The 26,675-nt window shown below is 50.3% G+C and overlaps 1 protein-coding gene across 6 annotated transcripts in view; it reads right to left on the bottom strand.

The window, feature by feature from the left end:
* NDRG4 (NDRG family member 4) overlaps positions 1–26,675 on the bottom strand; it is an 84,218-nt gene that overhangs the window by 18,184 nt on the left and 39,359 nt on the right. For 5 of the 6 annotated variants that reach the window (XM_034788300.1, XM_034788301.1, XM_034788298.1 and 2 more), the window contains exon 4: positions 7,854–7,959. In XM_034788300.1, coding sequence (XP_034644191.1) covers positions 7,854–7,959 — 106 coding nt within the window. Of the gene's footprint in view, positions 1–7,853; positions 7,960–19,373; positions 19,524–26,675 lie in introns of those variants that run through there. The other variant, XM_034788302.1, reaches the window with a different exon arrangement.

The following is a 26,675-nucleotide window of genomic DNA, read 5'->3' as shown; positions in this document are numbered from 1 at the left end:
CAAGATGAAGGCTAAAGAAAACAAACACATGGAGAGACAAACGCCGAGAGACAAATCCTGGCCATCAGCTGCTGCTCTCAATATCTAGCCAGGCTTTGAGGTGCAGAGCAGATGTGGTATCCCAGGTATCTGACTCCTGGATGGGCCTGACGCGCCTTTCACACCTGCCCCACACTAACACTGCTGACATCAAGGGTGTTACTCCTGATTCACGCTGGGGTAAACGAGATCAGAATCAGGCCTGTTCTCTTCTCAACATCTCGTGTGGCTTTCCCTGCTATGCTTTACTCACCCACCGCTAGGGGAGACAATGTGGTCTAGTGGTTAGCACACAAGTCTGAGAGTCAGGATTCCTGGTTTCTACTCACGGCTCTGCCACTGATTTCCCATGTGGACTTGGGCAAGTCAGCAAGGCCAACATGTTCAAACTTGGGGGCCAAAAATCAGGCACCTACATAAATGGCCTGATTTTCAGAGCGGCCAAGCATCTGCAAAGCTGCGTGGCACTGAGAATCAAACCACTCTTTGTGGGGTCTGTCTAGTCCAGGGGTAGGCAACCTATGGCACGCATGCCGAAGGCGGCACACGAGCTGATTTTCAGTGGCACGCACACTGCCCGGGTCCTGGCCACCGGTCCGGGGGGCTCTGCATTTTAATTTAATTTTAAATTAAGCTTCTTAAACATTTTAAGAACCTTATTTACTTTACATACAACAATAGTTCAGTTATATTTTAAAGACTTATAGAAAGAGACCTTCTAAAAACGTTAAAATGTATTACTGGCACACGAAACCTTAAATTAGAGTGAATAAATGAAGACTCGGCACACCACTTCTGAAAGGTTGCTGACCCCTGGGCTAGTCATTTGGATGTCTAATTACAGGCACGCACATTTCAAAACTGGGCCCGTGGCGTGGGATTTTCCAAAGCATCTAAGTGACTTGGGTGAACACGTCCCACCAAAATGCTATTGGGCTGAGCTTGTGCTCCTAACACCCCTGGGCGCTTTCAAAACTCTCATCCCCTAACTGTTGTAAGCCTCACTTACCTAGCCCCTGGGAATGCCCGTCTCACAGGGGCTGGTTAAGCTTGTTCCCATCCCCCCCCCTCTTCGAGCTGTTCCCTTCCCCCCTCTGCAGTGCTTCCAAGGTGACCTTCCCGCAGCAGCAGCTTGCCTCCAGCCTGCGATCAGGTGATATCCATTCTGCTCCCATCCAGTCCTCCTCCCTCCACACAGCCCCAGCCAGCTTCTGGGAAACAGCAGGGGCTGCTTTCATACCCAGGCAGGCCTTCGATGAATGCCCCATCCCGAGGGGAAGCCACCGGGAAGGTCCCAAAGCCCCCATCACTTAGGAACTCTTCCCCCCTCCCACTGTGCCCGGGAGAGCCCAGCCTTGGGCTCCTTGTCACAGCTGAGCAAGGAGGACAGGAGAGACGCCCATCTCTGGGCAGGGCTCCCTTTGGATCCCATCAGTGTTCCCCTCTCAGTTCCAGGGTGAGCGATAGAAGGTCCCCCCTTTGCTCCCAGCCCTCACCTGTCTGAGGAGAAAGTCTGATTCAAACCAAAGCTGGCTTGCCGTGCCCGGGCCCACAGCTTCTTAGGGAGGCCTTGCCGGGCCACAGAACTGAACACAACCCACCAATGCCCCTGAAAACATTCACACCAGGATCCTAGGGGGAAAGAACAAACCTCTGGACTCCTCCAAGCAGCTGGGGCGGAGCGGACGGGACGGGCAGCGAACATCACGGCCTCCAGGTCTAGGCCAGTGGTTTGAACATGACCCAGGCGGTCGCGAACCCAAGGCTATTCCGACCTACTGGCTGTTCCACGGCCTTTGGGAGAGGTCAGTCTCAGGCCAGCTTGGAGGCCACAGCTGTGTATACTGGGATTGCCATCATAGCAGCCAGGCCAAGAACAAAATGGATCATCGAGACTCTCCCACATTCTCCCCAGAGGGTCAGGACTCCGCTCCCCAACCCAGCGCTCTTTGCCGGCACTGAATTCACAGCTGACCAACCATCCAGCTCCCCTCTGGCAACCCAGCAGCATTGGGCGTTGGGCTGGTTTGCATTGGCTGGCTGCCTGCGTCCCACTGTCCTTTCGCCCGGCCCATCTGCTGTGCTGGTGTGAGATCCCCGGGTAGGGGATCGCTTTTGGTGCTAGGCTGCTCACAAGACTGGAGTGGGCGGGGAGGAGAAGGGAAAGAGAGTGTGATGCACACATGGGCCCCACAAGCCAAGACACAGGCTGATCTCGACCGGGTTCCTTTGTCTGCCCTCGAATCCCCCACTGCTTGGGCCTGGGAGGGGCAAACGCTTTTAAACACTAGCAGGCTGATTCGGCACAACCTTGTTCCTCATGTCTCATGGTCACATCAAACCATGTTTGCCAGCTCTGTGCTGTTGTACTGGGCAAAAAACGAGGCAGGCGTATCAGACCTCCCTCCACCTCTCCTCTAATCTCCTCCCTGTTGTAGTCCGCAGGCTGGAGGCAGGCATTGCTTTCTGCAAGCTGTGGGACTGTGTTAGTATGGGAGAAGTACTACTGATTTACATAGGGTTACCATACGTCCGGATTTTCCCGGACATGTCCGGCTTTTTGGGACTCAAATCCCCGTCCGGGGGGAAATCCCAAAAAGCGGAACATGTCCGGGAAAATCCTGGGCCGGGGGCTGGCCCGGGGTCGGGGGTGCCAGGTGGCCGGGGAGTGGCGGTGCCGGGCGGCCGGGGAGTGCGCCGGGCCACCGGGGACCGGCGGTGCCGGGCGGCCGGGGGGTGCGCCGGGCCACCGGGGACCAGCAGTGCCGGGCGGTGCGCCGGGCCGCCGGGGGCCAGCGGTGCTGGGCCGCGCCTCCCCCCCCCCACACCCCCTTCCCTGCTTCAGGCTTCCCGCGAATCAAATGTTCGCGGGAAGCAGGGGAGGGGGCAGAGACTTTGGGGAAGGGGCGGGGGCGTGGGAGGGGCTGGGGGCGGGGCCAGGGCCCCGTGGAGTGTCCTCCTCTTGGAGGCACAAAATATGGTAACCCTAGATTTACACTCATAGAAGTGGTAGCAGAATCGGAACCGTTTTAAACTAGCTGGCACATCCCGTCCCGGAAGGCAGCATTCACCACACTGCAGCCACCAGCACGTCTAGATAGAAGGGGGCATGGAGGAGTTTAATATCAATATTCACTTGCTTCCAATTAACTGCAGTGTGAAATTCCCTTTGTCAAAGCAGGGCTCTCTCAACAGCCGTTTCATTTAGGATGAACAACAGATTTATTATAAGGTAAGGAAAATGCCATGTGATTACCCAACAGCTGCATGCTGTGGTTTAAACGACCATTTTTACGCCATTCTTAGTTGAATATATTTTGAAGAAGCCAGATGGTGATTTTTAAATATACAAGTGTCTCACATAATCCAATATGAATGTGCTCTGAGATTTTGGATTTTAGAATCCTACACAAAACGTCATCTGCCAGTTTGGGATTTGGGCTCCTCTGTACTCGGCCTATCGCAATCCCCACGTACTATTTTATTTTAACAGCAACTTTGGAGGGTCTTCACTGTCTAGGAGGCAATAATTCTATCCTGGGTTAATTCTGAAGTAGAGCCGGGCAAGATTTTTCAATCAAAACTTTTTTTCAGCAAAAAAATGAAGATTCAGTGCACCAAAATGCTTCACAGATTTGTGTTGGATTTGCCAAATGGTTTCAGCTGAACCCCGCCGCTCCCCTAAAGTGTGGAAAAACCAAAAAGGCTAGTTTCAACATTTTTAAAAACAAAACTTCTTGATTTTTCAGTTCAAGATTTCCCTTAATTAAAAAAAAAAAGTCAAAAATGTTTTAAAAGGGTCAATACTGAAATGTGCAAAACATTTTGTTTGGACAAAATCAAAACTCTCTGACCCCGAAAAAAAATGGCTTTCAACTTTCTGATTCGGCAAGCATTTCAAAAAAGTTTGGTTTTGGTTCAACCTGCAACAAAATTCCCCGCCCCAGGTTTTCAAAAGTGCCAGAGAACTGAAGATCTATTAATCACCCAACCCTACTTTGAAATCCTCAGGGCTCCCTACCCAGATATGATTATTGCTGAGTCATAATTATACTCAGCAAGGCTTTCTACGCAAAAGAATTAATGGACACAAATCTGACATCAGGAATCAAAATACTCAAAAACCAGTGGGAGAACACTTTAACCTGTCTGGTCATTCAGTGACAGACCTGCGGGTGGCTATATTACAACAGAAAAACTTCAAAAACAGACTCCAACGAGAGACTGCTGAGCTAGAATTGATATGCAAACTAGACACAATCAACTCCGGTTTGAATAAGGACTGGGAATGGCTGAGCCATTACAAACATTGAATCTATCTCCCCTTGTAAGTATTCTCACACTTCTTAACTGTCTGTACAGGGCTAGCTTGATTATCACTTCAAAAGTTTTTTTTCTCTTAATTAATTGGCCTCTCAGAGTTGGTAAGACAACTCCCACCTGTTTATGCTCTCTGTATGTGTGTATATATATCTCCTCAATATATGTTCCATTCTATATGCATCCGAAGAAGTGGGCTGTAGTCCACGAAAGCTTATGCTCTAATAAATTTGTTAGTCTCTAAGGTGCCACAAGTACTCCTGTTCTTCCTCCCCAGAATGGATGCAACCCTTTGGTGTTGCTACTTTGTTTCACAATGGAATTGGATGGGAAGGGCTTGGAGTCTCTCGGAAGGTAAAAACAGCAGCTGTTGTAGGGACAGGCGCTGTGGCAGGCTGTAGGGATTGCAGCAAAGCTAAAGGACAGGCATGAGGGTCTATCCTGCAGCCTCTGACCTCGCTGGCAAAGCTCCCCGGGATGTCAGTGTGAGAGGAGAAAATCAATCTGAGCTGAGCTGGCATCCCTGGTGCCAGCTGCAGCTTGGAAGATCTCAGTTACATATTCACAGTTTGAGAAACCCCTGTATGGTGCTTATGCAAATCCATGTAATCCGATTGATTAATCACAGCTGCCAATCAGACTAGCGCCATTCACATAGTCCGTGGATACTGCTCGATAGCCATACAGTGATGATGCTGGCCCCACTGTAGTCAATGGCAAAACTCCCATTGACTTCAATGAAACCTGGATTTCTCACACTCTCCAGTATGGAGAATTGCGTTAATACAATTTTGTATCAGGAACTGTACTGGAGACAATTCCATTTTGGTGTAATCAAAAATAATCAAGTATCAGAGGGGTAGCCGTGTTAGTCTGGATCTGTAAAAAGTGACAGAGTCCTGTGGCACCTTATAGACTAACAGACGTATTGGAGCATAAGCTTTCGTGGGTGAATACCCACTTCGTCAGACACATGCAAAATAATCAATTCACCAGGAGACGGCGATGGGATAGGAAGGACAGGTTGGTGGGTAGGGGGCTGGATTGGGACTCAAAAGACCATGTCTCAGCCAGACTCTTTGGCTGCGTATATGCTGCAAACCTCCTCTCCCCCCCCCCCCCACGGCAGCAAGTCTCACAACCCAAATTAACTGACTCAGGTCCTGAGACTCACACTACGGAGCTAAATATAGCAGTGTAGACGTTCCCACTAGGGTGCTGAAACCGGCGAAGGAGGTGGGTCTCAGAGCCCGGGCTCCAGCCCCAGTGGGAATGTCTATGCTGCTATTTTTAGCCCTACAGTGTGAGTGCGAGTCAGCTGATCCAGGCTCAGACTCACTGCCATGGGTTATTTTTGCAGCGTAGACATACCCTTTGTGTGACCTTAGGCAAATCACTTAATAATTATAGCTAGTTCTGATATGGCACTTTTCATCTATAGATCTCAAAGCATTTTACAAAGGAGGTCAGTCTCATTATGCCCATTTCACAGATGGGGAAAGGGAGGCACACACAGGGGAAAGTGACTTGCCCAAAGTCACCCAGCAGGCCAGTGGCAGAGTTGGGAACCCAACCCAGGTCTCCCAACTCCCATTCCACTGCTTTAACTCCTAGGCAATACCACTGTGACTTGGTCCCTACTCTGCAAAATGGGGATAAAGCCCTTCCCTACCTCACAGGAGTGTTGTGAGGATAAAATCTATTCAGGATTAAGAGGTGCTCAGCTATTGCAGGGCTGAGGACCATATACATACCTAGATAGATAGATAATAAGTAAAATACATGCTTTCCCTTTCATCCCAGGTGCTTTACGAACATTCACTTGGACTCACAGCTACAGTCTTGGCCCTTTAAAATTCCTCTGTTCAGTTTTTTGAACAGGAACTCAGTGTTATTCAATGGAATTCACCCTTGCACAGCAGGCAGGGCCAGGGTTGAGGGCTGTACAAAATATTTGCAACAAAATCTGAAATCCTCAAAAGTAGACTTGTGTAAAAACAAAAAAACAACCCCCCCTCCCAGATTTTACAAAACTGTCCCAAATTTTACAAAGCGCCTGGGAAAGGTGGGGGTTTGCTATAAATAAATACAAAGAATTTTCACTCTCAAATTGTTGCTTCCGTTTTAAGGCAAATAATTAAAGGTTTTTCAAAAGTCACCGTGTCACTTCCTCCAAAATCAGTTTTTCTCATCCAAATATGTGAAATTTTGAAATGTGAAAAACTTCAATTTTGAAGGGGGGGGGAGAAACCATTTCAAATAAAAGAAATTTTGGGGCCATAAAATGATCTAGAATGAAAGTGCAAACAATTTCTTCTCAAACATCAAAATAAAAATAACAACACCCTTGCGAGACAAAAATGGGAACAATAATCTTAACTTAAGAACATAAGAATGGCTATACTGGGTCAGACTAAAGGTCCATCCAGCCCAGTATCCTGTCTGCCGACAGTTGCCAATGCCAAGTGCCCCAGAGGGAGTGAACCTAACAGGTAATGATCAAGTGATCTCTCTTCTGCCAGCCATCTCCAACTCTGACAAACAAACAGAGGCTAGGGACACCATTCCTTACCCATCTTGTCTAATAGCCATTAATGGACTTAACCTCCATGAATTTATCCAGTTCTCTTTTAAACCCTGTTATAGCCATAGCCTTCACAACCTCCTCAGGCAAGGAGTTCCACAAGTTGACTGTGCGCTGTGTGAAGAAGAACTTCCTTTTATTTGTTTTAAACCTGCACCCATGAATGTCATTTGGTGGCCCCTAGTTCTTACATTATGGGAACAAGTAAATAACTTTTCCTTATTCACTTTCTCCACATCACTCATGATTTTACTTCAGGTGGGAAAATTCAGACAGAGAGAGTTAAATGGGCCTTTCCCAGTGCCACACAGTCAGTGGCAGAACTGACCCAAAAGTCCTCTCTCCCAGTCCCCATCCTCTAACCACTCCATTCTGTTCTGTCCCAGTGTCACTCACAGAACCCCTCTGTGCTGGTTCTCGGACCCTAAGCCGAGAATACAGACTGCAGCTTGATTCCAGAGGTGAAATCCTGGGCCCAGTGAAGTCAGCGACAAAACTCCCATTGACTTCACTGACGTTAGGATTTCAACCCAGGTGCAGAATTTCTGGAGGACTTCAGTTGGAAGCCAATTGGGCCACCGGTGGTGACTGTGCCATCACCCATCATCACTGGCTAATAAAGTGCCTGGCTCCAGTTCATCTGGGTTTGCTCTGAGATCAGGGAGGAGTGGCTGTCTCAGACCCACACAGCCAGCAACCCCAACTCTGACAGCAATGGGCAAGGAGCCCCTCAGCTGGACTCAAATTAGTTTCTCCTGCCCTTCTTTTGTGGGTGACAGCCTGACTCAGGGATTGCTTCTAATCCTCCTCACTTTCTGCTTCCACAGAACCTCGCTGCTCTCCGCTGGGGCTGTGCTCAGAAAACATACATGGTAGTAGCCGGCGGCCAGGATGGAAGGGTGGCACTTACGGTTGAGTCCAACATCATGGTAGGTCAGGATGGCCGGGCGATTTCCCTTTGGGGACCCCCGAATGACCACATGCAGCAGCCCGTATGGGGTCTCGATATCATGCTCCTGGAAGAGAGAGAGAAGAGACAGGGTTACATGTCACCCCTCCCTGTGGTCACCCTATTACCCAGAAAGGAGGAGACCAATAACAAAGTTCTACCGGGCAACGCCTGCCCTCACCAGCTCTCCCACTAGCAGAGCCATGCAAGCCTGGCCATGAATCATGCTGGGATGAAAATAACCAGTGACAGCAATCACTAGAAACACACTCTGCCTGCAACAGATACACACCTGTCACGGACATCATCACATGTGTGTACGCTGCCATGCACACAAGTCTTTTCACACACACAGCACACATGTTCACTCTCACGCACTGACACGCAGCACGCTAGCACACTTCTGGTGCCCACTCTGCCAAACAGGTGTACCCTCACACGTATACCAATGCATGTGCTCACACGCACGCTCCTGTCAACTCTTCCCTCCTACAGATGTTCCCCAAACTGACTCCCATAAATGCTCATAAATGCTGCAACCATTTTCATGGCATTGGAGCCGATCGACACAAATGCCCCCCACATCCTTCCCAAAGATAGAAAAGGGGCGATGGATTTTTAACAGCCACGTCCCAAATCCACCACCTCATCTGCATACGTGACTCACACCCAGATCACCAACTGGAAACACACGCGGTCATTTACATACACAAATACCCAACTGGCGCGAGCAATGGGACAAAGTATCCAAAACCATGCCAGATATCCCCCACTGGTAGGAGGCTCTGGATTATAGTAACACGGATTTGCCTTGCTGCCATTTTGCATTTTTAAAAAGCCAGATGTGGATCTAGAGCAGATTAGACAGGGCTGTCCTGCTGTCTTCCAGACCCAGGAAGGTCTTGAAGTAGGCCCCGAAGATTAGGAGCCAATGAATTGCCAGACTGGAGCAGACCTGAGGTATCTAGCCTAGTGTTCTGTCTCTGACAGTGGACAGAACCCGATACTTCAGAGGAACGTGCAAGAATCTTGCAGTGAAGAGATGTGGGATAATCTGCCCCCGCACATTGGTCTCTAATAATTAGACCCTGAATGAAGTTCTGAAGAACGAGGTTTAATCCCTTCCACCATGTGTATCATCATTAATTCTTGACTATTCTCGTTATCTATACTACTGTTCAATCCCTTTTTGGAATCTTGCTAAATTCTCGGCCTCAATGACATCCAGTGGCAGTGAGTTCCACAGGCTAATTGTGTGTTGTGTGAAAAAGGATTTCCTTTCATCAGATTTGAATTTGCCACCTTTAATTACACACACACACACACACACACACACACACACACACACACACACACAGCAATTCCACACAAATCACTGCATTTCACCCGCTCCTCTATTATTTAACTATATGAAGCCATCAGGATACAGGGATCGGTCATTCTCATTGACTTAAATAGCAGCAGGCCCATAATATGTATGAAAGAGGCAACCCAAAAATAATCCTTTGCCCTTCTAGGGTCTATTCCATCCAAAGACATCAAAGCTCTTGAGAAACATTAGGGTGATGTTCACCCCATGGTGAAGGCTGGCACAAAACCACCTGAACCATTTAAATCCTACTAAATCCCTATTTAAACCCCCTCTGCATGGGGTGCCTTTCCCCCATTTGTGAATTAAGCTTTACAACACCTCAATGAGACAATCATCATGATCTCTTTACAGATGGGGAAACTGAGGCTCAGCAAGGGACAGTGACTTGCCCCTGGTCACACAGTAAGTCCGTGGCAGCTCCTGGCACCCATAAAATGCACAATCCTTCCTGTAAATGTCAACTTCATTAGGCTCTTATTAGCACAGATTTCTTGACACTCCAGAGAGTAGTGGCAACTTCACATAAATTAATCACCTAACTAATTAATCAACCCTCCTTCCTAAACCATCAGAGAGTTAAAGGCATGACAAGGCAGCCTTGGGACGCCAATGTCGGTCTCTATGCTGCAGTTCTAGCATTTACCAGCAGCCCTAATGAAATGGGAAGATCCGAAGTGGGTACACAGGGAAATGTCGTCCTGCCCCATTAAGCTTTTTGAATTAGCAGTTCAACAGTCGCAGAGAAACAGGGCTCAAATCCTCAGACGGTGGAAATCACCATAGGTTAATTTACTTCAGCTGAGAATCCGGCGAAGGGAGGGTCATCACAGCAATGCTGAGACACACACTGAATTGCAGACAAGCAAATCTAGCGCCAATTCACTAGCTTGACAGCAGATACGAGAGATCTGGGAAGATGACAGGGACCGGACTCGGAGTGGTTTTTAGTGACAATAACGGGACAATTGTCCAGACAATTATAGCTGACTCAACAGCATGATATCCACGTGCCTGACAAGTTAAAGACCCCAAAGGGTCTGATGTGACCCAGGAACCTCTTAATGCCAACCGGCAAGCAGCAAAGGGGTGCAGAGAGGTTGCCGGGATCTCTTGGGTCGGGTATGTACATTATAGTTCACCAAAAAATGTCACGTGACGTCTCAAATGAAAGCCGATGTCACACTGGTCACCCAGAATGGCGCCAAAACCACATACGGAGGCCGTTTAAGTAGTCACTCAGGTATACTGAAAATTGAGTTCTTGGAGCGCGTCTGGGGACTGGTCACCAGCGAAAGTGAAAAGCAGACTCTCTTTCAGATAAGAAATATTTATCTAGCTGGCTCTTGAGGTATAAATTAAGTATTGTATGTTTCACAATGGTTCTCCTCTCACCTGTCTGAACCGACCGGTAATGAAGGATTGTAAGAATTTCAAAGCGAGAAAATTACAAGTAAACACTGCAGGGGATGGGGGAGAGGGCTTTTCTTGAGGTACACATCCAAGGTTTGCTCTAGAGTATCTGAGGAACAAAGACGACAACCTGTCTTCCTTCTCCTAGCAAGTAAATGGGCAGCAGGTTTTACTTCATGGAAGAGGAGTCTCAACCAGGCATGGCTGAGAATGCTGAAGAGAACTTTGGGTCAATAAATAGACAGGGGAGAACGGATTAGTTAAGTTTAGGCTCTAGAAAGCGTGTTATGATTTTGTTCTGTACGTAACCACTTGTTCCCAACGTTCTTACTCACTATCATGTGAATCTCTATGCTTCGATGATCAATTTATTCTTGTTTTCGCGCTCTCAGTGCTGTAGGGTTAAGCCAAGTGCTGGTCCTGAGATGTGTTCCTTTGGGAAGAGCAGGCCTGGTAGTTCTGTGAGTGTCCAGTGGATAAGGGGCTGGACTATACAGGGAACACACGAACACTCGGGGTTGATGTGTGCCTCTTGCCACCTGCATAGAGACAGAGAGGCCTGCAAAGAGGCTGCTGGTGTCAGGGAGCTGACCCAGAGCAGGCACAGACAAGACTTCCTGTTGCTCAGGGCAGGTGGTGGTGAGGTGCCGCCCAACCTGGGTAACGTCGCAGTCACTCCTTTCCTGCTCCATTGATAGGGATGTTTCTGTTGCTGAGGGAAGGCTGGGCCGTTGCGCTAGGAAGGTGCTATGGGTCATGATCATTCTAATCTCCACCACGAGGGAGTCCCACAGTGCTGAGCCGGGAGCTGGGACAGCCCTGTTTCCTGCTCCCTCATGTCTCACGCTGTAGGTTGACGGTTCCCTCATTCCAGTGGGCGGTCACGGTGCAGGGTGAGGAGGATCCTAAAGTCATGGTGGACATAGAGGCCTCCAAAAAGAGGAACCAACATCGGGAGATGAGCTGCTCAGATACTATAGTGATGATGAGCACAGAGTTAGGAGAGAGAGAGGGCCCTTTATCCCTAGGTCACTGGTTCAAACCAGGCCTAAATCAGCCATTACGATCACTGAGGTTTCTGCTGTGGAATGAGCTGGGGAATCTCAGTGGAGCTTAGGTGTCCATCTCACAGACCCCATTGCGCCTGGCACACTGTCTGTCTCAACTGAATGGGCTATGGTGTCCTGTAGCGGGGTGGTTACCCGCTCCTGCCCTGAGGGGTTTAAAACAGCCCTGGAGGAGGGCTGTGGAAGGGCAAGAGGCCTGGGCTGATTGGGAAGAAGCAGGCTCAGCTGGGGCCACACCCAACTGGGCCCAACTGGCCCTATATGAGGCTGGGAGCCAGAAGCTCAAGCAGAAAGTCTCTCTCTGCGTTCAGAGAGAGAAGGGCCTGGCTGCAGGGCGCTAGAGACAGGGTACCTGAGCGGAGCAGGGCTGGGGAGAGGCTGAGGAGCTGGGGAGGCTCCAGCCTGGAAAGCCCCAGGCTGCGGCCTAGCAGAAGACCAAGGGGTACTGGGAGGTTGCAGAGGGCAGCCCAGGGGTAGGCCAAGGCAGCAGGTCCAAACCCAACCTTGCCTATGATGAGTGGCTGATACTGCAGTCTGCCCCAGGGCGTGGGGCTAGACGATGACTGACAGTAGCCTTATACTGAGGCAAGGTGGGGATAGTGGGTGGGGGTTCCCTGGGGAGGGGAGACCCTAAGACTGAGGGGTTACTGCCAGGGGGCAGCACCCAGAGAACGGGGCACCGGGTCTGAGAGGGACACGGGGGCCAAGCGACGAGCAGGACACTGGCCTGCAGAGGGCGCTCCTGGGTCGAAGAGCTAATTCCCGGAGACGACCAGCAGGAGGCGCCGCAGGGGTGAGTCCCACACCGCTACACGTCTGAAATGCCCTTTCGCATGGAGACTGCCAGACCGGGTCACAGCCCTGCTCAGCTCCACCCACTCCAGCCCTCCCCCTGCCCCCCATCTCCAGCAGTGGCCACAGCCAGCTGCTCCTGAGGAAGGCACCAGAATCCCCACAGCAGCAGTTACGGGCCCCCCTGCCCCAGGGAACACTTCTCCCCATTCGTTAGAGGTTGGCATATGCTCCTGCCTAGCGGTGGTCCCTCTGGGCTGGCATTAAACTGCTCAGGGCTGCCACTTCCCTTGCCCTTGAAAATTGCCAGTCGCACCTGCACCATGATCTCCTTGCCAGCCAATCAAAACACTCCATTCCTGCCTATTGGAGGAGGAGGATACTGTAAGCAGCCAATCGCAGACAGCCTCTGTTGTTATTGGCTGGAACAGGCAGGTCTTTCAGCACCTTCCTCCAGCTCCTGCTCCCCCGTCGGTACCCAGTGTTATAACCAGAGAGGTGGCAGCACTAGCAGGAGGACAGATTCAGTGCAGCCACGCCAAGCCTCTCTGGGTTTTTGGGTCACAGGCACATGTCCGGAAACAACGTCAAGACCACCCGTGCCGGGGCTGCAAACTGGCCATGGCAGGGGTTTTCCCAGAGCGCTTGTCGGGAGGACTGGAAAGCTGCCAGATTCCAGGGCAGGATTCCGGGCTCAGGACATCAATGTTCCCTTTAAACGAAAACTAGGGCAATTAGTGAACAGGATCCGCAGCCAGAATCAGCAAGAACTTTAGTGTTCGAGAAAATCATTCTCACTGGAGACAATGGAGCCTGCTAGGAAGAAAGAATCATTCCCAGCACTGGATGGGGGTGAGCGAGTGGGAGGATGGGAATGGAATAGCACAACACGGACCGTGGGGTTAAAACAGGAAGCTACATCCCAATAAGCCACGATGCTAAAAGATGCAGTGAGCCCTGGCCCCGCTCAATCGCAATCAGCGGGAGCTAGAGACGCTCTAATTCCAGGCTCTCCCTCAGAAAGAGCCCTTGACCCTAATCTATCTTGCTGTGGAGGGGGAGCCCTTGTCAGACAAAGAATCACTTGAATGGTTTACAAGCCAGACGACACCCTGAGCTTTTCATACTGCACCATCTGCTGCTCCGTCTCCCAGCTCCGCTGCACGGCTGCTGAAATGGCTGAATCCTACTCCTCCGAACAAAGCTGGCCCTTGTCCTTCCCAGGACCGCAGCAGCGAGGGGACAGCGTCCCAGTACACGCCGCTCTGTTCTCCTTCTCCACCCCCTAAGCTGCCTGGCCTCCCTGCTCAGCATTCGTTCCAGTTCCCGGCCCAGTCAGATCCAGGGCACAGACCCAGTTGGTCTGCTTGCCAGCTTCCACTTGCCCTGTTAGGAGCCATGTTCCAGCTGCCTGCTCTGATGGGATTGCTTTCTTGACTGGAGTATTGATTCGGGGCAGGGATTAATGGAGGCTTGGCAGTACTGCAGCATGCACCAAAAGGGAGCGGGAGCTCGGAGCTCTGCAATGCGCTGGAACAAACAGGAGGGAGGCAACCAGCCCCAGGATTTTGATCTACGGCGTTCACTTCTTTAGTTTAGTCCCCAGTAAAGCGCATCAGAGAGGTGCACCATCCGAGGGGTAAACGAGGGTGCATAAGGGAGCTTTGTCCACAGCAGCGGAAAGCGAGGACGTCTCTGGCCAAACCTCCATCCGCTGTATCAGAGCTATTCCGCTGCTGTGCCGTCAGACCCATCTTCCCAGGGAACCTGATCTTTTCCATGATGCCTTCCCTTTTTGTAGGGGAGAATGGTGTTAATTCCCCCCACTGCTGAGAACCATCCCCTTGCACAGCTCTGGTGTCTGATTGGTGAACGCCCTATAGCACCGAGCACTCACATATAATAGGATTAAAGAGGGGACCCAAGCCAACACCCACACATCCACACCACACCCAGCGTCGGGGGGTCGAAACCTCAGACCAAATCTGGATCTGGACTTTCCAGTTCTAGTGGGTTGACCTGAAATCTAAGGTCCACGCGGGACTTCGCTGCTGCTGTTGATGTTACAGCTCCGCGCTGACGGGCAGCAGTATAAAACCCTAAGACAGATCGATCAGAAGTCCCCAGACTTCAGGGCTCCCTCTTCCATTCTCAGTGAACACCCCTCTCACTCCCATCAGTGAGGGGGTAGGGATGCCACTGTATTAGGCCGAGGGCGTTACATCCCCAGCTTGAGTCCCCCTCTGGGCACCTGCCCGTGATCCCAGCCACGTGGGTATCTCCATGCAGAAGATCCCGACTGCACAGTGCGCTTGGCGAGGTGAGAATCATTGGTTGCATTCCAGGGAACACAGGCCTGGGCTCCGGGACAGACACGGGGAGCCTTCTTGCTGGAGCCAGCCTTTCATTGCTGCTTCAAGCGCGGCCATGCTGCCCAGACCTGCCCTTTGGGGCTCAGAGAGCAACAGTTAAAAAGAATCAGGCTCTGGCGGCTTCCCAGGACTGGTCGAGTCACTCAGCCGGGGTGAGGGGCATTGGGTGCAAGGGGAGGAGTTTCAACTAATCATTCCACAACATCTCTCTCTCTGATCCTTGCTTCCACCCCATGCCCAGTGTTACAGGTCTGCCCGCCCCTCTGTCAGGAAGCTCTGGGGTGGAGGGGTTTGCTCCTTTTGTCAACAGAGCCTGAGCCTGCTCTTAATCTCAGCCAAGGGGGTCACTCCCCACAGCGAGGAGATTTCAACATCTTCAAAGCGGGGGGCTGTGTGTTTGTACAGCACCTAGCACCAGGAGGTCTCAATCCTGACTTGGACTTCTGGCACTGCCACAGTACTTCCGCACCTGTTGACTTCGACTGGGGTGGTGGGTGCTCAGCACCTCGAAAACTAGGCACCAGAGCAGAGGAAAATTGGGCCCATGGTATTTCTTTGCCCTTGGGTATTTCCCCCCCCGAAATGTGTATTTTGCCTCACAAAGGAGTCACAAAAGAATCTCCCAAATCAGTGATCTAATATATATCACATCATCGCCATTCCTTTAAAAGCACAGGGGCCAGGGCTTGCTGGATGTCCTCCCCCCACGGCCCCCTCCACACCCTCCCTCCCACTCATGGCTGCCATGTTGGATTCACTCTGCCCAAAGTGGCCACGTTCCCATGGTTACTTGGAAGGGAAGAAAAGCTCCACCAGGCCCAGGGTCTTAAAAGCTTATGAGAAATGAGGGTTTCCAGAACGGCAGCTGCAACAGGACGGGTCACATGTGCAGGGCTGGAAAACGATGCCTGGAGACCCAGGCCTGCTGGTTTAAAGCAGCAGTGCTATGCTTACAGCAGTGTGCTTGGAAAAATCCCGCACCACAAAAACCTGCGGGCCTGATGCTGTCCCCGGGGTGCATGCCCAGCCCTGCAGGAGCAGACGGTTCCATCCAGCAACTGTCCAAGGTTCCATCTTTCTCAGCCAAATCGCATTCGGCTTATGGAAGGGTTTGCTTTAATTCCAATCGGTTAAATACATAAAAACTAGGAGACGGGAACGTTAATGGGAATTTTGCCACCGAGGCTTAGTGGGAACAGGACAGGGCAGGATGCTTGGGCACCCTTGGTTTGCCACATGGGAGTCTCAGCATCCCAGTGGGTGTGTAGCGTCACACACCAGCGCTATGGTGTGACTTACGGGTCAGAAGGCCTCTCTGGAGATGAGCTTCTGGGCTTTGCTCAGTGTTAGAGAATGGGGACGGGGAGGTGGCATGGACACCTTACCCACAGCTGCTCTCAAGCCGTGACCTCTGAGTCAGAGCTTAGCTAGGAGGATGAAGAGGAACAGCAGGAGTAGGTATGCAGCACCCAAAACAACGGGGCCCTGATCAGACTAGGACCTCTAGGTGCCACAAAACTTTGTTTGGGGCATTGAGAACACCCCTCCTGCAGCCACCTCTTGGCCCCGCTTCCTTACACTGTTTTGAGAGCATGTGTGCAAAAGTGCACTCCCACATGCAAAACACCTGATCTGTACGCGCAAGCCAGGGCCATGCATGCAGACACGTCTGCAAGCCAATCCCCTCCTTGCTCAAGCATGCCAGGTGTTTTGCACATGCAGCTTACATGTCCCCTGGCAATACCGGCCTGGATTGCTAGGGTGCTCTCTGCTTGACCTCTCGGCTTTGTGCAGTGTTCTGGCTGGAGAGTCTGCATTTCTCCAACACACTTCACAGTGACCCTGTGATTTTCTACCGAGCCCTTTGGCAAGGATCTCCAAGGACTTTATACGCTTGAATAAGTTACACTTCACGGCTTCCCCCGCCCCCGGTAGGTAAAAAGAATCATTCTCGCTAGGGAAACTGAGGTACACAGAAGTTAAGTGATTTGTCCAAGGTGTCCCAAGAGTTCAGTGGCAGGATTGGCAACAAGATCCAGAAGTCCTGACGCCCAGTCCTCTGCTCTAACCCTGTAAAAAACACTCCCTCTTCAGCTGTTCCTGACAAAATTCCAGCTGCAACAAAGAAAAAAACCAACCCCTCAAACTGTTCTCCGGCTGCTTTGTGAACGGGTGGCTTTGGGATGCAGTTTCAGCTCTGACTGGCTCTCAGTGATGTCATCCCCCTGCCTGTGTTCTCAAGGACGTACTCAGGTTAAAGACTGCGCCTTACTTTTGTCCATTTTTTAGAGCGGTGCCTTTCGGACGAGTCCCCTCCCAGTGAGTTAAAGGCCCTTTGGCTCCTAATCTGGACTCCCGGCCGGTGTCTCCGAACTCCCAGGACTGGCCAGATTCACCAGCGGTGTCACTTTGCTGGCTTTAATAGAAATACACCCCATGGGGAGGCTGGCCAGGTGTGCCTTTTGCTTTAACGCAAGGGACCCGATCCTGTCCTCCCTGGTGTCCATGCACTCACTGACACTGCACAAGGGTAACTCACGGCTGACCTGGACCCAGTGGCTGTCTGGCTAGGAAAGCTCTCTGCCCTCACCTTAACCAAACTGCTGTGCTCTCTGGGTCAGCCAGTACGTCCCCATTCCCAGCCGGTCACCTTGGGCTGCGCCTGCTTCTCCTGGCTCCGGGGCAAGGATGACAGCTGGCTTGCCCTCCCCGTGCCAAGGCAGAACGCATCTCTTCCCAAAGGGGCAGAGGCAGAGGGGAGGTCGGCGTTACACGCACAGCCATCTACACCCAGACGGACCATGGCTCTGGAAGGGAGGAAAAGGGGAATCGGAGCCATCAGCCACAGAGGGCGAGATGCTCAGGATCCCTGCTCCAAGGTTGGCCCGTCCTCCAAAGGAGGCTGATCAGCTGCTCAAGGTCTCAATGGGGCCAGAGGGCTCACGAGTGCCCCCTGCACACCCCGTCCTGACCACCCGCTTGTCTCTGTCCAAGTGTCATTTGTCCTGAGTCTTATTGACCCCTCCGGGAGGTAAGTGCATATCATCCCCACTTCCGTCCCTACTTCCGCTCGGCAATTATATTCCACTTCTCAGCCCCAGATCTCCCACGAGAATCATAATCCCCCTTTTACAGACAGGGAAACTGAGGCACAAAGCAGAGAAGGGACTTGTCCAAGGTCACAGAACAGGGCAGAGCAAGGATTCGAACCCAGGTGTCCTGACACTCAGCTCTGAGACCTACCTGCCAGCCCACCTGTGCCTCGCTCTCCCTAGCTCGTCACTAAGAGTTAGCACATATGCTAGTAGCACTCATCCCCCACCTTATGGATCGAAAATAGGAAGCTACCGCTGCACCTTCCTCTCCAGCCACGCGGTTCCCTAGCGCCAGACATTTCTACCCCGGCCCGGCTCCTTCCAGCGCAGAACTTCCCTGCCCTTTCCCCAGCGTCCCCCTGCAGCTTCATGCACGCTCCACCCTGCCTAGCAACACCGCTGCGTACCTAAGCCCAAAGCCCCAGGTCCCCCTGCATCCCCCTAGGCTGAGCAGAAGGGCCCCTTCACACGCACATAGTCGGGGTGGGGGAGACCTAGCGCCTCACGAATTAGCCCAACGTAGGTGCTCAGATGCTGTTGCGACGGGGAGAGAGACCGAGCCCAGGTGGGAGATATGGGGAGTACCATCCAGGCACTGGCTGTGCAGGGCAAACATCACTGACCATGGGTCTCATCACGGGACACCATGTATGTTTGCTGGTCACGGGGATGATCCATCACACTGCGGCGGAGCACGTCAAGCCCAGCCCTGCGCATCTCTCCTCGATATTCCAGCCTGCACAAGGTTAGCCACGAAACCCGCTCCAGTACTGAGCCCCTCTCCCCCGCTTGCTGCTCGCCCCCCTCCAGCAGCGCCTGTTGTTGTCATTTGCTACTGCAGTCCCTGCAGAGCAGGCTCGGCTTTGATGGCTGCTGATACGCGCAACAAGACATGCAATGCCCTCCGTCGCCCCCCAGCCATCCCGCCCACCTCGCAGGACACAGGCATCCCAGCTGGGAAGGACACAAGCATGGCTCTCCCCGGGATTCCAGGCATGCTTCCCTACACCGGATCTCTCGAGCACGAGAAAGACACACATGCCCATCCCTGCTGTAGCTCCTGCATTCATTTTCCTTCCCTCAGGGCTGCAAGGACCAAGGTGGCTCTCTGCAGCACCTGAGCCCAGTGGGGACGAATACCCTGGGGACTGGGCACCCCGGCAATCTGCTTGTGATTCGGGGGGGGGGGGGGGAGAGGAGAGAGGATGGAGAAATGCACACGTTAGAAAGCAGACGAGATTTCTTTGGCCCCACTGCCTGTGCTGGCTTGTGAAAGGCAGCCCTGGCTGGTGCAAAGAGCCTGTGGGGATCGTGGGTGCTATCGCCTGGGAAAGCCCTGCCTGACACCGGGGAGAGGTGGGGGCTGTACCTACCCCGTCCCAGCACTCTGGCATCGTGAGGAGCTTGTCCGGCACAGATTCCTCAGGGGAGAGAAGGTAGCGCTGGTGCCAGTGGCCCACCTCCTGATTCCCCGTCCTGAGTGCGGAGAGCTGACAGGCTGGGTATGAAGTCAGCCTCTTGGCTTTGATTTATAAATCAGCTCCATCCCCTTTATTAGCCCCTCCCATTGCCCCCTTCTCCCTCCACCAGCTCTGGCTTGGGAATTTTTCCTTCTTTTTTATTGCAGGCAGTTGTTGAAATGGAGCCCAGGAGCTTAACGATTGGCTGCTGAGAAAATTATTCATGCTCCAATTGGCTCAAAATACCGTTTATGGGGGGAGGGGGGAAACAACACCATTGCAGATCATCACTATGCCCTCCATCTTCCTTGCCATGACAGAGAGAGACTCACACAAAAGGACATGTGCTAATATGCATGCACACAGAAACACACAAACACAGAGATGGAAACACGCACAGGCATGTATACAGACCCACATAAAGGGAGGTACATTAACATGCATGCACGCATCAGAATGCTCACAGAGATGCAGATCCCCAAGGTCATGAACATGCCTACATGCAAAGAGACACACACGCCCATGGAGACATGAAAAACGTGCTCATGCACAAACCCACACAGGTAAGGACACCCGTGCACTGCTTCTTTAGCACACGGAGCATTTTTAATAGGCCTCTCTCTGTTTGCTGTGACAGTGCAGAGTAGTACCTGCTCTCATCTAAAGCAATGGCTCTCAACCTTTCCAGACGACTGTCCCCCTTTCCGCAGTCTGATTTGTCTTGAGTACCCCCAAGTTTCAACTTACTTAAAAACTACTTGCTCACAAAATCAAACATCAAAATACAAAAGTTTCACAGCCCACTAATACTGAAAAATGGCCGACTTTCTCACTGTTACCATATAAATAGCAAAATAAATCAACTGGAATAGAACTATTGTACTTGCATTCCAGTGTACAGTATATAGAGCAGTATAACCAAGTCATCGTCTGTATGAAATTTTAGTTTGGACTGATTTCGCTAGTGCTTTTTACGTAGCCTGTTGTAAAACTAGGCAAATCTCTGGATGAATTGATGTATCCCCTGGAAGACCTCTGCGTAGAGGGACTGATTCAACCTGCTGAAACATCAGGAGGGCAAAGCTGTTAAAAATCCAGTGGATTCAAGTACTTTGCAGGAGTGGAGGTGGGAGGGGGAGGGGGCAGGGGGTAGATCACCAAAAGAAGGGACCAATCAAAGGATCAACCTGGAAAAGAGGCCATAAAATCTAGGATTCTTAAGGGTCCTTTGCATACTGGCTCACTGGCACCTCCGCTCCCCTTCCCTCAGTGCTCAGCTCAGCAGCTCTGTCAGCATCAGACCCTGCTCCTTGCCCAGTTCATTCTCTGCTGGGCTTCCGCTCTTGACTGCAGGGCAAGGATTGCTTAGCCCGACAAGGGGGCTGCTTTGGCCAGGGAGTCAGAGTGCGAGCCCATGACTCAACATCACAGTGGGTGGCCGCGACATTACCCAGGATACAATCTGGATTGCTGAACAGCTGTGCCCTATCGGTTTTCCAACCCAGCGTGCCTTTCACACTGCTTCACTGTGAGAACCACCACTCCTGGTCTGTTCACACACAGTCCCCAGCATGCAAAATCACTCCCAGCTGAATGATACGAGTGCTTCTAGCCAGCCACTCCTGAATTATATTACAGAGTGACACCAGCAAATTCTCAGTCCCAGACTTGCCCCCAGGAATGTGCATCTTGTATTGCCCTGCTCTTTCCTTCTGGACAATACAAGCTCACAGAAAGTCCATCATTTCATTAACAGAAAGTGATATGCACAAACTTTGTTATCTCAAATGGAGTTTCCCCCCACACTTCAATCCAAACACATGCTGGTTCAGATAAAACAATAATACAAGTTGATTAACTACAGAGAGATCAATTTTAAGTGATTACAAGTAATGAGGCATAAAAGTCAGAATTGGTTGCAAAGAAATAAAAGCTAAAACGCAAACTACTACCTAAGTGAACTTGAAGCACAAAGGTTTTTCTCACCACATGCTCACAGCAGACAGGACTTGTTCCCAAATTCAATGATGCTTCCTTTGTCTTTCAACCATTGTTGACGCCATGAATAGAGATAAGGGAGAGCAGTGATTTGGGGCCTCTGTTCCTCATTTTTATATTTTTTCCTTCTCTTTGAGAATCATCTCCAACTGGGGTTCAGGCAACACCCAGTCTGTTTACATGGGAACCTCCAGCTGTTCCACTGCCAAAACTGTAAATTTCTCAACCCCTCCTCCCCCGCCAAAGAATGGCCACTTAACCAGGTGATAGTCCTTTTAATTGTGTTGACGCCCGGCTGAGGCGGCAGTTTGCCTTTTGTCTCTGAGGAACTGGTCTATGTCTGCATTTCTAAATTTGGAGCATGTCTCAGTAAAATCATACAATAGAATTTTATAACTTTGCATACAAATTTGCCACACATCTTGTACCGGGACAATAATGATCAGCCAGTTATGAGTTTTCAAATGATATCTCACAAGGCATACTTTGTACAAGATTGATCATAGTTTTGTAAAAGTGGTGAACGTAAGGCTACAGACTGTCACAGTGGGAGGAAGGGTTGTCAATGAACTCCTTGGGATCTGTCATTTTGGACAGCCCACTCCAGTCTGGAGAGCTCTCTGAAGGGGGTGTTGGCTTTGACATGGACTCCCACTGGGAATTATCCAGAGAGCTCCAAATGCTTTGCACGTATGACGCAAGTGAGATTTTATCCCTGGTCTCCATTGGCACAAGGCTAGTGAACTGCATTAGCAGGTCCCCTCCTTTCCTACCACCTCCTCTCCTCTGCAATGCACTGGCAAGCGGGTGATCTTAGCAAGGTTAGTGCCAGGTAACAGAGCCAGGAGAAAACTGCAAGCTAGCAGCTTTGAGTGTCTCAGTGGTGCTGATCCTGGCTCAATTCCTGGCCTTCCCCCTTCACTTCCTAGCTAAAGCATGGGAGAAGGAGGCTGATCGAATGAAGAAAACCCTGATAAAGAATATTCAGGATGCTATGAGATTAGGGTATGCATCAGAGTGGGCTACATAACTGATGAGAGTCTGGATTTCCACGGGAAAGTCATGTGAGGGGGCGGGATCAATATCCCTTGCCTTTCCTGCCTAAAAATCCATTGGAGACAACAGGTGGGTGAGGGGGAACCTCTTTTACTGGACCAACTTCTACATATAAAAATCCATCGCACATTCTCCTCCCCCTGACAGAGCTGCAGGGCCTGGGTGAGGATTCTTGCTGTCCTAGGCAGACGCCTCGCCCTCCCAGCCCTGTCGTCACACACGCGAGGAGCAGCATCTCCCTTGTTGCCGCCTTGGATGTTTTGCTGCCTATGTGTTAGAGAGGAGCCTGCTGTGCCCGCTCGGGGAAGAGAAGCGGTGCCATTCCTTTGCAGCGCACAGCAACGTGGGAATCATTTTCAGAGGGGCACCCTGCAAACACTGACCTGCTTTCAGGAGAAGACCAGCCAGTCTTTCAGGGACAGAGGCAAGCACAGCTCTGCTAACGCACCTCAGCCTTGAGCTACAGCACCACACGCTGTTCCAGACCCGGCTCCCCCAGCCCTGCCAATGCTCCTCCATCCTGGCCTGTAACCGCCCCTGCCAGGCTAGCCACCAGCCCAAATACAGACCTGCCGACAAACCCAGCTCCCAAGGGGTCAGGGCCCAGATGCCAGGCTCTGGAATGCCAACCCCCTGTTCAGCCACTGTACTGACATTCCAAACCCTGGAGAGCGCCTGCTTGCGTGGGAGAACATCCCTCACCACACCACCACCTCGGTACAGCTGTAGCCAATCATTTTAGGTTATTGGTCATTTATGGTGTGATGTTACAATTAACTAACATGTCCTGTCACATGTGACAGGTTCAGTCACAGACACCTCCTTGGGACTGTCACCTGATGTGCTGAATTTATCTCGGAGCCCATTTTTCCTGCCAGCTTGGGACTCCAGAACCCTGTCTTGTTGAGCCAGATACGCTAGCCTGCTGCAACACAGACCCAGGTCTGGTCCACACCCCCAAAGCTGCAGGCTTTAACCAAAAACTGCTCAGCAAGTCACTGATCTCCAGCACCCAGACACCCAGCTCCCAATGGGATCCAAACCCCAAATAAATCGGTTTTACTCTGTATAAAGCATATACAGGGTAAACTCATAAATTATCCACCCTCTATAACACTGATAGAAAGATAGGCACATCTGTTTGCTCCCCCAGGTATTAATCACTTACTTTGGGTTTACTAATAAACAAAAGTGATTTTATGAAGTATAAAAAGTCGGATTTAAGTGGTTCCAAGTAATAACAGACAGAACAAAGTAAATTACCAAGCAAAATAAAACAAAACATGCAAGTCTAAGCCTAATACATTAAGAAATTGATTACAGGTAAATCTCACCCTCAGAGATGTTCCATTAAGCTTCTTTCACAGACTAAACTCCTTCCTAGTCTGGGCCCAATCCTTTCCTGGTACAGTCCTTCTTAGTTCCAGCAGGCATCTTAGATGAAAAGCAGGGGCTCTCTCATGACTGGCACCTCCTTTGTCTTGTTCCACCCCCTTTTATAGGTTTGGCACAAGGCAGGAATCTTTTGTCTCTTGGGCTTCCCACCCCTCCTTCTAAACGGAAAAACACCAGGTTTAAGATGGATTCCAGTATCATGTGACATGTTCACATGTCCTGTGAGACCCCCTCCATTCTTCCAGGGCTGGTCCCCACGTACACATGCTGGCTTGCAGGTAAATAATCCATTTACAACCAATTGTCCTAGTCAATGGGAGCCATCAAGATTCCAAACCACCATTAATGGCCCACACGTTGCATAATTACAATAGGACCGCAGAGTTATACTTCATATTCCTAGTTTCAGATACAAGAATGATACATTCATACAAATAGGACGAACACACTCAGTAGATCATAAGCTTTGTAATGATACCTTACAAGAGACCTTTTGCATAAAACATATTCCAGTTACAGCTTATTCACACTTAAACATATTTTTATAAAGCATACAGAGTGCAACGTCACATCATATATAATCATTGTATGCTAAATACAGTTAAATTGTTGGATTATAGAAGTAGGAGATTGATCAGTAGTCAGAAAGATTAAATATGCATTAGGTATCTAAGTAAGTAGGGCTGAAGGCAAGGCCTGTAAGATTTTAGATTAGCCATACTAGGCCATAGACTTAAGAAAATGCTTGACATATGTAAGTGACCAAAAATGATCTTATGCCACATGATTATGGGAAAAGATGTACCAGTGGGTGATACTGTTAATTTTTTAACAGTAAGAGTAATGTTTTGCTTACAAGATACCCGGTAGTCACATTTTTCTAACACATGCCATCGCCGTGGGTGTAATATGTGCATACATGCTAATGAGGTATAGTCAGAATCACATTATAAAAAGAGGGTGCCCAGAGTAGGACAATTGAGCTCTCTATGGGAAACTCCAGCAGGAACGATCCCTCTACTGATGATCAAACCATGAGAGACCCATCAGACCCTAATGCTATCCAGAAGGATGTGAGTAACTTGTGCACAGGTCTTGACCCATGAATATACAAATTCTATCACCATAACTTTAACTGTAACTTTAATAAAACTTGTAAAGCAGACTAGACCTTGTACTTGTAAATGAACGGGTGGTCACTATCCTTGGGCTTAGGTCTTCCAAATCTGAAGCAAGTAGCAGAGATGACTCTCCCTCTGTTGAGGTTGAAACTGTAGCTACCAGCGCTTAACCCACGGTGATGTAATACAGCATTACTAAATTCACTGTAAATACAACACAAGGCTACACAGCGAGGCTGGAAGTACTAGAATAGGCTGGTCTCATGGTATTCCTGCCTCAGTGGAAGTCAGAAAACCAGCAAGAAACGCCTGTCATCGACATCAGAGACCTGGAGAACTGCCTCTCTGTGGGTTCTTTTCCCAACCTCCTGAGCTTCACCCATCATCGGCCAGCACACATGGAGAAATAAACAAGGTGGCTGTAATTCAGTTTTGCTCCCTCCCAAAGGAGAGAGGAAAGAAAGTGTGTTTTGATCTCAACCCCCCATCACCATCAGAGACCCAGCTCCAGATACTCAAGAGAACACAACAGTGAAGACTGTAAGCCCATGAGCAGATTTTGCAGATGACTATATGCCAGAATTGAGACACTTATGAGTTGACTGCAACACGCTGAACCTTATTAATGATTATCCCTTACATCTGGGTAGCACCTACCATGCTGAAGCACCTTGCAAATTATCATCCTTTCACAGGAATCTATTCATCCACCACTGAAATGCAGCCATCTCTGGGGTGGAACAGGGCAGATGTCTCACAGAGCAGAACACCACAGTACATGAAGGATGTGCCAACTGAAACTACAAGGGGAATTTACAGAGGCAAAACAAAATTACCCATGTTTAATTTCTCCAGCCTAGTGCCATGCAATCTGTAAAGACCGGAAGTGTTCCTGATCTTGATTATACACCTCATCCAAATGACAAACCACTCAGTGGCTTCTAACACCCAGCAAGAAACAACTAGCCCATGAATCCTTGCTGATCTTAAACACAAAAAAGAAGCTTACAAGAAGTGGAAGATTGGACAAATGATCAGGGAGGAGTATAAAAATATTGCTCAGGCATGCAGGTCTGAAATCAGGAAGGCCAAATCACACTTGGAGCTGCAGCTAGCAAAGAGATGTTAAGAGTAACAAGAAGGGTTTCTTCAGGTATGTTAGCAACAAGAAGAAAGTGAAGGAAAGTGTGGGCCCCTTACTGAATGAGGGAGGCAACCTAGTGACAGAGGACGTAGAAAAAGCTAATGTACTCAATGCTTTTTTTGCCTCTGTCTTCACAAACAAGGTCAGCTCCCAGACCGCTGCACTGGGCAGCACAGCATGGGGAGGAGGTGACCAGCCCTCTGTGGAGAAAGAAGTGGTTCAGGTCTATTTAGAAAAGCTGGACGAGCACAAGTCCATGAGGCCGGATGTGCTACATCCGAGGGTGCTAAAGGAGTTGACGGATGTGATTGCAGAGCCATTGGCCATTATCTTTGAAAACTCATGGCGATCGGGGGAGGTCCCGGATGACTGAAAAAAGGCTAATGTAGTGCCCATCTTTAAAAAAGGGAAGGAGGAGGATCCGGGGAACTACAGGCCAGTCAGCCTCACCTCAGTCCCTGGAAAAATCATGGAGCAGGTGCTCAAGGAATCAATTCTGAA

The sequence above is a fragment of the Trachemys scripta genome, chromosome 13 (assembly GCF_013100865.1).
Source record: "Trachemys scripta elegans isolate TJP31775 chromosome 13, CAS_Tse_1.0, whole genome shotgun sequence".
In the NCBI taxonomy this organism is placed as follows: domain Eukaryota; kingdom Metazoa; phylum Chordata; order Testudines; family Emydidae; genus Trachemys; species Trachemys scripta.
Note: the sequence above shows the minus strand (reverse complement) of the source record. Positions and strands in the feature narration are given on the sequence as shown.